General features: G+C 37.4%; 1 protein-coding gene across 2 annotated transcripts; it reads right to left on the reverse strand.

Annotated features, from left to right (window-relative positions):
• Positions 1 to 5448, reverse strand: LOC141605607 (uncharacterized). 2 transcript variants are annotated; one of them, XM_074424453.1, is made up of 8 exons: positions 5210 to 5448; positions 4481 to 4596; positions 3993 to 4095; positions 3390 to 3504; positions 2138 to 2989; positions 1946 to 2016; positions 1654 to 1728; positions 1 to 1538 (listed from the first exon to the last, which is right to left on the reverse strand). In XM_074424453.1, exons 2-8 carry the CDS (start codon positions 4588 to 4590, stop codon positions 309 to 311), a joined length of 2556 nt encoding a protein of 851 aa, XP_074280554.1. In that variant the 5' UTR covers positions 4591 to 4596; positions 5210 to 5448; the 3' UTR covers positions 1 to 308. The 2 variants fall into 2 exon arrangements, with proteins under 2 accessions (XP_074280554.1, XP_074280552.1); XM_074424451.1 differs by having other exon boundaries at positions 5107 to 5320.
• Between the last annotated feature and the right edge of the window lie 5851 nt (positions 5449 to 11299).

Here is an 11299-nt window from a genome sequence, read left to right on the forward strand (position 1 = left end):
GATGGTCAAATTTATGAAATTTCATACGGATGAAAAGTGAACACAGCAGGTAATTGCGGCGTCCATGCTGGAGACCTACAAAAAAAATAGTGTCCAGAGAGCTGTACAACGCCATGTCAATTTCATACATTTTCCCCGACGATGTTACAGTAAATGATCGAAGATCAAAGATCAAAGATCAAAGAACGAGAATATTATAAAACTAGTAGCACTGAGATAACTATAGTATAGCAAAGCACTAAGATATTAGCCTTCAAAGAAACAATGGTTATTCACATGTACTATTACCCAATTATAATCTGCTGAATTCAAGCAAAGTCCAAGCCATTCTCCCATGTCCCATATTTTGACCGAAATGTGCCTCCACCAAACTTCTCTGCATGCTCTATGATAACATCCCGGACACAAAGCTCCCATTTCTTCGCTACATCACTGACTGAGAAACCACTATCGAAGCCACGAAGAAAGAAGTCAAGCCTTGCTCTTGCCTTGTCTGAGAGATCTTCACTACCATCAATATTTTCACTAGGCGGCTTGTCTAAAATTATAGGAGAGCAGTCGGGATAATTTGTAGGTATGAGCAAATATAAAGACTGAATGAGAGACGAGATTCCTAAAGGTAGTACTGTCTTCATGAACCCTAAATTAGAAGATACACCAACGTAACAACACTTGACTACTGTCCCTGAACAACTTGTTCCTACCAACTCAAGAACATCACTTGCGTCTTCCTTGCATATCTCCACAACTACATCAATTAGCCTCTGATTAACCTTTCTAATCTCTTCTGATAGAACTAAATGAGGATGGTCAACCCTACGCCTCTTCCAATGGCTCTCTGATGTTGACTCTGTATCACAAGTGTCCAAGAGAGTTGAGCTTAACAGCTGTGGCCTTGGAGTCCATGTCCGAACACCACTACTACCGCCATTATGTAGACTCACATTCCTTGCTTGAAGCCTACATCCAGTCATGGCCCCTAAATCCTGCCCTAGGGGTAATAGGGTAGTCTCCGATGTGGGCCTAGGTGCAGCGGAGTCCATAACATCACCCATGGAAGTAACCGAGAAAATATCATCTATACCAGACTTTAAAGCTTGGGGCGAGATTGAGCTCACTGCTTTTAATAACCGCTCTATTGGACTCTGGTTAGTACTCGTTTGCTCAGAAGTGTTATTCCGAAGATTAGTATCAACATCATTACATTCAACAAGAACAGGAGAGGGAGAGATTGAGGTTGGATTCTGAGCTGGCTGTGACTTCACATTCCTCAAGTCCTCCATTGGTCGTACTCGAGGTTTGTGAATTTGTGGAGGTAAAGATGGCAATGACTGGGGAATTGCAGGTTTAGGTTTGGAAGTACTGTTGAAGAAGTTGGCTATGTAGTTCTCCCATTCTTCTATTTTTTCTGCATGTACAGGCATGATATTTTCTTTAGGAAAAGTCACAATTTTAAATATACGCCCCAACACAATCTTAATTGCCTGGTACTTCTTCAGATAAATGTCTCTATTTGGGTCATTGGGATGCGTATCAAGCTGAAATACAACATAAGGCAGAAATCTAGTTAACCATTGGAGTCGGAAATTCAAAAGATTCAAAGAAGATATGTATGAGACTGAAATATTAGTGTACAAAAGTAGAGCAAGTTACCAGCTTAAGTTTTTCATTTATCCTGGCGTTCCATTCCACAATGTCAGCCAGATACTCATTCTTCATAGCTATTATCTGTAAGAAAGAAAAAAGAAAAATAAAATAAAATTGCTGAGCATTCTGAAAAAAAAAAAAAAAAAAAAGCAACAACCATGGAGGACACTTCCAACAATTCATTTTACGCAGAAAAAAAAACATCCCTGGCATTTGAATCATCATCAAACCAATAACAGAGTAACAATGGAGCAAACACACGATGAGATAAGAGTGTTTATAAGCTTTAAGGAATTACCTTCTGGTGAATTCCTTCACGCCAGTTTTCCGTATCTCCATGCCTCTCCATTGCTACCGAAGTATCAATTCCTAAGAAAAAATACAGGAGAAAAATATAGGTGCTAAGTCAGAGGCTCAGTGTGGTTCAATAGTAAGTTAAAAAAAGCTTTAAAAATAACCTAGCCAATCCGCCTTGAAAGTTGACACTTACTTTTGGATGCCTCTGGAGGTAGACTTCTAGATTGAATTGTCTGTAACCCAACACTTGAACTATGATTCTTCTCCTCTCTGACCACCTCTACTTTCTGTTGAGATATCTGTGGCGCATGTGATTGTATCATAGGCACATCATGAGGTTTCACATTCTGTCGTTTTAGTTCCTCGTGTGCAGTACTTTCTGCTAGGGATCTCTGGGGTATGTTTGGAAAGACACTTGGCTGTTGCTCCGCAACTTTGTGAGCTATACTTGGTTGGCTAACATTTTGTTGGTTGTTAAATGTACTTGACTGCTCTCGACTTGTTTCATGCTTTCCTAGCATTGACTTTTGTTGGGAAGGTACAGATTTCCGTTGATGGGCGATATCACGTTGCCACGACTCATATCGTTGTTTAGTGACTGATTCATGGCGATAAGCAGATGATACTTCAGGTTGTTCAGATGGCGTTGTGGGGCCAGAAGCCACTGGCCTGCTAACAACTTGCGGAGAGCATGGTAATTGTTTATGTGTATTTTGATGCCCAACGTTTACTTGAACGGATGGCCTAAAATGATTTCTTTGAAGTAGTTGCGGTTCTCCAATTTGACCTGGCCTTGAAGAGAGAGGCAGAAGACTGGAAGGCGCGAGTTGTCCTGGAGCTTTCTTCTCAAAATTCGGTGGCATGCTTGGGATACCCAGTAGGTTTGAACTTTGATTTGGAAAATGTGGCCCAGAAGTTTGAACTGTAGAATTCATAGCAGTAGAGCAACTGTTGATGATTTGATGGGGGCGAAGTTGAGAAGAACCCTGAGTTTGGACTTGCTGCTGATCATGTTTGATGCTTACAGGAGCATTTTCTGATGATGCTGAAAACAAGATACATAGGTATATGAGAGCTATGTTACCTTGAATCTTCACTTTGATGTGTACGGAGTTCGTATCAACCCTTTCTATTCCGACACTTTAAAAGAATCAGAACAGGAGGTACGCATGACAAAAGTCGAGGAAGAGATGGTGTAGGAAGCATTTAGTATAATTCAATTTTAAAACTCCAAGCATCTCACATTTATAATTACAATTTTGTTTTTCGAAGACGTGTTCCCCCACCCGTACCTTCATTTTGAGACAGCATCTACATGTCTTAAAGTTGAGTCATCCGAAGCCTGAGACTTAGATATGTACTAAGTTTGGCACCCGTCCCCGAGTCCAAGTAGCATTGTATTAGAGTGAAAAAGGCACTGATAACATTGTAGGACATAATAGTACCTGAATGAAGCTGATTGGTAGCACTAGTAGCAGAAAAGACAGGCGAAGAATCAGATCCTTCAAAGTTGTCCACCAATGTCGCCATCTTAGATGTTATTTTCCTCAAATAGTCTTTCTGGGAAAGACAGCAAAACATGATGTATTTCAGCAATTAACATTACAAGTCTATTTACCCGCTAGTTCATCCAATTGGCATAGAAGCACATCCGGAAAAATGGATGTTCTCAGCATGGAAATGTACAAGCAAGCGAAGCAAGTTGTGTAGGGACTTCAGATTATAACAGAGCGTCAGATCAATGATTGGTTGTACATAAAACCTATGGAGTACTAGTGAACTGTTACAAACCTCTCAGTGACTAGTCAGTTTAATATGCACTAGCCAATTGCCTCGAGACGGTTTAGATGTATCCAGTGCAAAAGGCACAATGATGTGCACTGCTACACAGATTATCCCTGTCTTACACGTTGACCCTAGTTAAAATTCGAAAGGGAGACTGGTGTCCCTGGGTATGGCTCCCGCCTTCTAAAACTCACACATATCATTTTAAAACAATTATAAATTTCTTTTAAAATGACAATAATACTTTTATAGATCAAACTGACCTCATCTGAAGCAATTGCAAGAACTTTTCCCTCATATTTTCGAGCAATGGCCTCAACACCGGATAATCCTGGTTCTTTGCAACGATTTCTCAGCATACTGACTCTGGCCAAGGAAACCAGGTTTTGTATATTAATTCAGCATGCATTCTAGCATCAAAGAATTAAATTGACAAGTATGAAATTAAGTTTAGTCGATTGTGATGAAACAAAAGCACTAGGAAGTAGTGACGATATGCAAATTAAAAGGCAATCTCTAAGAAGCTGCAGTTTCACTTGATTGAACAGTTTATTCTTATGGGGATGCAGGGTTGTTAAAACTCAAGACGGATAGCTTTGATCCCCTTGAGGTTATACCCGACTCAAATCCAGACTAAACCAAAGTGTGCCAAAAAAATCAACAGTTCAAAAATCAACTCAAAATTTACAGTAAACCAGTGAATATAACTACTACTTTGCTGCAAGTGTAAAGAAATAGACAAGATATTTACAGCTTAAAAATGACCCTTTGTCTTATCTGTGGGTTAATAGAGATTCTTGGTCTACTTTGCTGCAAGCGTTGCACATTTTCAGCTCTATTTTGATTAGCATTGTCACCCATATAATCCTGCAACAACAAAATGAAATAAGCCACAAGGCAACGCAACACAATGCCCTAACTCTAACATAAGTATAATTTGCTGTAAGTTTTGACGGTTTCGTGTCCAAACTAGCCCAAATTTCCATAAACAATCAAGAACCAATTATGGTGCCCCCCATGAATCAAGAAAATGGAACAAACAGTATCAAACACATGAGCAACAAGAGACCGAAAAATTCTGATAGAAATCCTCAAACTTGAAAAAGATCAAATCTTTACTGAAAGGGGTTCTATTAACATCACGAATTCATTGAAGTAGAGACCGAAAAATTGTCCATTTCCTGCCCAATTCTGTCTTTCATAACATCATCATAAACAGAAAAATCAAAACTTGTCTCTTAATTGATAAAGCAAAATGACAACTACCCATTAAAATTAATTACATTCCAACAAAAACCCAATAACTCTCTCTATCAAATTCACAAAACCCACATATAAATTCATCTTCAGTTTTGTTAACAACTGAGAATTTCATACCTTGTACAAGAAAAGAAATTATAAAATTGACAAGCAAAAATGTTGATGGGTATTAAATTTGTTGAATAATAATCCAAGAAAAAGAATGAAGGGAAGTTTACACCTTTGTTTCGTTTGTTGTTTGCTTATGCACACACAACTTTGTTTTTCTTGGTGCTTTCTTTTTGATGTTAGGGCTTTAGGAAAAGGAGGGGGCGGGAGAGGTTACCTTGCCATTTGAAATGGGGTTTTTTACTTTTTATATATGGGTTAGGGGAATGATACTTGTTTAGGAGAATACTGATGTGGATTCATTGCATCAAATACCCAGCTAGGAAATGTATTTGGTGGGGTTAATTTCCAAATTAGATCATAAATTTAAGGAAATATATATTTACAAATTTTTGTTTTTCTTAATACGCTTATATTTGTCTTAAATTTTAAATTTATTAAATATGATAGATAATAAAAATAGAATGTTTAGGGGGCGTTTGGTTCGCATAAAGGTATCGGTATTGAATCAGGAATCAAACCAGGGTGGTATGTGTTTGGAACTCCATTCATGATACCTTGTGTTTGGTTCAACTTATGTATTAATTTTCTCCTTCAAATTTTCATTTATTAATAGTTAAAAATTTGAATATAGTTTTTTATACATAATTTTTTTTTATATCTTAATACTTCTGTTCTTAAATATTAATAAAATGTTCAAGAAAAATCATCGTTTGTATTTTTCACGAAAAAGAAAGAAATCCGGAAAATAATAATTGTATTGATATATTTAGTTTTTGGGAGGAAAAAATAATTTTTTTTAATGCTAATTTTCTCCAATACTCTTCTTATGATATCCAAGGTATCATTCTCATAAGTCATACCCACCTCCTCCCTTGAGTATGAGAAATTCATACCTCATGGGTTTGAGATATGGGTATCAAATTACAAAAACAGCGAACCAAACACAAGGTATGAGTTTAGCTCATTCCAAACCCATACCTTACACCCCCTTAGGGAGTTCAGTTGGTCTTATTTCAGACATGGCGTTTTGGTCTGGAGCAATAAGACGAGATTTTGTAACCATTTTACAGTCAAATGTGACTACTACTGAAAAACAAGTTACCATAAACTGTAACACTAGCTATACCATTGTGGTTACATTTTAACCATAAAATAGTCAGATATGCCCGTTTGAAACATCAGACAAAGAGGCTGTCTGAAACAAGAATTTGCGTAGGGAGTTAGGGACTAACAAAAAAATTGTATTATCTATTTAATTGAGGTGTTACTTGACCTATTTTAATCTTAAAACGGATATGTATGACATAAGATAAACCAACTAAATATACATTGAACGGTCATATTAACATGGGTTAATTTTCTCATCTTAGGGATGTGAAATTGAATCAAAAATAGATACACAAAAACTCCGGAGAGACGGTCTCTCAATAGCGTTATTGAGAGACCTCTCACATGATGGGGTGAGGGGTCCACTGAATTTTATTTTTCCCTATTATGTCTCCCACTAAATTAGTCGGAGACGGTCTCTCATGAGATCTACTGAAATAGATAACTGAATAGGTTAGAATAAATTAGTTAGAGTCTGAATCCTGAGTCTTGCAATTGTGAATGTAATAGTGTTAAAACTTAAGAGGTGATAAATAAGTACAAACAAAAAAGGGTATAATTCTCCAGATTTTTTTGTTGTTTTTGGCTGATATTTTACTTTACTTTGTCACAAGATATTTTGTTTTTTATTCAAATAAATTAAAAGGCAGAATATTGTTTAGTACTGCGCATGTTTAACAAAACGTACTATTTTGTAATTTGTACGACAAATCCTTTTAAAAAAAGAAATGCACAACATTATCGTACACTTAAAGCACGCGATTTCACTGCCTCTTAAAAATAAAAGGCGGGATATTGTTTAGTATTCCGTATTTTTAACAAAACGTACTACTTTGTAATTTGCACGACAAACCCTTTTAAAAAAAGAAATGCACACTATTATCGTACACTTAAAGCACGCGGTTCACTCCCTCTTAAAAGTGGTGATAAATTAAGGAAGGTATTATTTCAATCATATACTTTATCATTTTATAAATGCCATTTTCAATTTCGACTTTCTTACTTTCACACAAACAACCACGACAATTCTTTAAAAAAAAAAAGAAAAAGAAAAGAAAAAACCAACCCACTAGTCCCCGATCACTCACCAGCACCACCAGTCCGGCGACGAAAGCAACCGACACCACAGAACCCCAACCCACTAGTGGCCGATGCCGAACAATCTACATCACCGGCCGTTGACCTCTCTACCCCTATAGCCTCCACTATCGCGCCATTATTGATGTAACACCCTCAATTCCCGTAAATAAATAAATATAATTTAGGGTCATTTAATAACAATAATCCAACCCAAGCCTCTCCTTTCCCATTTAATTCACCGTATTGATTATCCCATATTAATCTTATCTTTACTATCATTTAACTTATTTCGATACATTGGAAGGGCAACTTGTTTAACAGGTCGCCCCTTCATTTTAAACGCGTTTTGACTTCCTGAACACACATTTCACCCACTTCATTTTACTTTTACCCTATTACCTCCCTTTTTCATCTTCTTTCATATTCCTTCGGTTTTCTTCATCTGTAGAAATTGTGATCTTCCAAAAATCAATTTCATCTTGGACGATATCTTTAAAATCAACTAGTTGGTGGTTGCTCCGCGCGCTTTGCGCACGGTCCCGTAAGATATTTTAATCGTTGATGTTTCATGTGCATGTTAGTGTATCTTTATTTGGTTCGGCTGTCTGTACATGTTTAGTGCCGGTTACAATGAACCTCTTGTTATATTGTTTTAATTGTTTAATCGATTGCAAACAAAATTACAATTATTCGTAAATAATTCGTATTTAACTTTCCTGAGAGCATGAATATCCGAATATAAGTACGCATTTTGCTTAATAATTCTACATGTACCTGCTCAATCACTGTCTGAATCAACTCCGACCCCAATGTCACGGCATCAGTGACGTCATCCCAACAGACTGGACTCCTACACTTCATTCCATACAAAGCTCCGAAAGGTGTCATACCAATGCTAGCATGATAACTGTTATTATAAGAAAACTCTATCAAGTCTAACCTCTCCTCCCAAGATCCTCCAAACTCCATGACACACGCCCTTAACATATCCTCTAATGTCTGTGATAGGTCCATTTTATATATAGTTTAACCCCCTATTTTAGCTCGATTTATTTGATTATTGCACTTCTATTAGTGTGTTTGTGAGCTAATTCCTTGTTCTAGGTGTTTTTGCTCGTATTCATTGCATTTTGTAGGAAATGAAGCCGTTGATAGCTTTTTCCCGTCAAATTAGCAACTACCCAAGTTCACGAAGCTAATGAGAGCAAGTCTTGACCATACAAGGGCGTTCCGGGAAGTATAGGGGCACTTTGGTAAGAATTGGAAAATCTCGAGCACAAAACTAACTTGGGTTGATGCACAAGTAAAGAAATGAAATAGAAGCCCAAGTAAAGTCCAATTGATCAAGTGGAAGATAAAGCTTAGGATTCCTAATTATACTTTTAGACGGAGGAATTAAGAGGCATTAAGACATAACTTTGGATTCCCTATGCCAATTAATACGGAATCAAGAGAAAAAACTGAAATTCCCACGACTCCGATAGGGGTGGGGTGACCCCTTTCGGGGTTAGCTCTCTTTATGTCACTTACATTTCATCCCCTTATTCCTATATAAGGGGTGTTGAATCCGTCATTTGACACAACTCCTACACCACTTTTACATGTTTTTCATACACTATTTCAAGTTCTTAGTATAGTTTAGATTAGCTTTCTCTTTAGCATTTCTTTTATATTATAAACAATTTCATTCAAGTTATATTACATTTCAAGTTATTTCCATTTGCTCTATCTTGTTCTTCATTTCCAATTGTTAAGGTAATCTTATTTCTAGTACTGTTTTGTTATCCATTTGTCATTTACTTTACTAGTTAGTATGTTCATCTTTATTATATCATTTGTCATTAGTTTAGTTTTTATTATGCATGAGTATTATTTGCAATTGTTGAAATAGGATGTTTTAATATCAATTCATTGTTTCTTTAACATGCTTGCATTGTTTTGTTACTCTTTGATTATTGGCCATAACCCTTGATTAAATTTGTTAATTCCCTTTTATAAGTCGAGAGGCACGAAAATGAATTAGACTAAGCATGTTTTAGTAGACCGACCTAGCCATAATGAGAGCTCGTTAGGACCCGTTCTATAGTCGACAATAAGGCCGAGAGGTGGCTATCATAAGACCTAAACAGTTATCTTTATTAAGAATTTCTAGTTTGACATAACCATTTACATATTTGCATATGTGACCCGACCTCTCTAGACTCTTTCTTTATCATTGTTTTACAAACCCAATCAAACATTCATACGATAACCGACCTTGATATAATTCACTCAATGACAACTTGTTCGGCAACTCCCGTCTCCTTGTGTTCGACCCCTATTACTACATTCATTTTTGTCTAGGATATTTATCTTTGATTAGGTTGTGACATCCTATCAGTCTGAATAAACATCTCGGTTTGCCCGTCTATCGCTGGATGGAATGCAATACTCATCTTCAGTGTTGTCCCCATACACTCTTGCAGCTCTTACCAGAACTTGGAAATAAATCTTGAGTCACGATCAGAAACTATATCTTTTGGAATTCCATGGAACTTCACAATATTTCTCACATAAGCTTTAGCCAACTCAGCCTTACTCCAAGTATCTTTCATAGGAATAAAGTGTGCAGTCTTAGTCAGACGATATACTATCACCCAAATCATATTATTGCCCTTCTGAGTCCGAGGCAAACAAACTATAAATTCTATATAAATGCTTTCCCACTTCCATTCAGGCACATCTAAAGACTGAACCTTACCCTGTGGTCTTTTATGCCCACCTTTCACCCTCTGTCAAGCTAGGCATCTTGAAACAAATTTAGCAACCTCTTTCTTCATCTGAGGCCACCATAATGTCTTCTTCAAATCTTTATATAATTTATCTCCTTCAGGATGCACAAAATATGGTGTAGAATGCGATTCAGTCAGAATCTTTCTTTTCAACTCTTCGTCATCAGGTACACACCACCTCCCATCAGATTCCAAGCTGTCATCCTCACGCACAGAAAAACGCGTCGCTACTCCTTTTCCCATGGTCGCGCGCCACCTTTCGACAGAATGATATTCACAAGTGATAGTTTGGGTGATCTGGCACGGCTAGTTATACATATATGTGTATTGATGATACATGTTTATTCCGTGAAATGGTAGGGATGATGTTCATGAGGTTCTTATCTGTTTATTCCGTGTAATATGTTGCGTGGTGATCTAGTAAAGCGGTTTTGAGTAAGTTTCTTGTCCGGGAAGTTATCCCGAGTCAGTGTTTATGGGAATTGTGTAAGTTGTGATATCTATCGATGTGGCTGTTGTGCCTCGGGTGGTGATCCGGGCACGATACTCGTGTTGTGATGCGGGTATTTTCGCGTTGCAGTGCGGCTGTTGGTGACGGTGTTGCGATGTTTCTTGTGAGTTTCGTTTGGATATATAGACTGTTGTTTTTTTTATTGATGTTTCTTGCTAGTTTCAGCTTGGGAGTGAGGGTAGAGTATGATATGGAAGAGAGTTGTGTATGTTTCCGTTGTTGTCATGGTATAGTGATATCCTGTTGATGGGACACAGTTGCGAGAGGTCGTTGGAGTGCTTGTGATGTTCTTTTAGAGGAGGCATTGGTTAACATAGTAATGGCAAGTGATTTGTAGAACATGTGTTGTACTGATCTGGAAGTTGCAGGTGGTTCATAATCTTTTATTGGGAGAGTGAGTATAGCGTGTTGGGAATTGGTATCATGTTAAGTTATGGATGAGCTTTGCGGTAATGAAAGAAAAGAACTTGAGGATCTAGTGTGAGTGTGTGTAATAATTGTGGATCATGAGTTATGAGTATGGAGATAGGTACATGTATAAGGGATTATGTCGTTTCGGCGGTAATATGGAACAATTAAAGTAGTGGTTATGCTAAGAATTTTGTGGTATAGGTTAGGTGGTGGGCCGAATGAATTGAGGTATGAGAACTGTTTAAGTAAGATAGCCTTGGAAATAGGAATGGTTATAGATGTTGAGGTTATAGGCGGTTATCTTTGACATATGGTGGTG

Source organism: Silene latifolia, chromosome 10 (assembly GCF_048544455.1).
Source record: "Silene latifolia isolate original U9 population chromosome 10, ASM4854445v1, whole genome shotgun sequence".
NCBI classification, from domain to species: Eukaryota; Viridiplantae; Streptophyta; class Magnoliopsida; order Caryophyllales; family Caryophyllaceae; genus Silene; species Silene latifolia.

Bases quoted from the DNA above. Each gene is read 5' to 3' on its own strand.
- LOC141605607 (XM_074424453.1), bottom strand. From the start codon at position 4,590: ATGGGTGACAATGCTAATCAAAATAGAGCTGAAAATGTGCAACGCTTG. The intron at 1,729-1,945 runs GTAATTCCTTAA...TCTTTCTTACAG, and splicing joins GTGAAGGAATTCACCAGAAG to ATAATAGCTATGAAGAATGA. The intron at 1,539-1,653 runs GTAACTTGCTCT...GTTGTATTTCAG, and splicing joins TAAATGAAAAACTTAAGCTG to CTTGATACGCATCCCAATGA.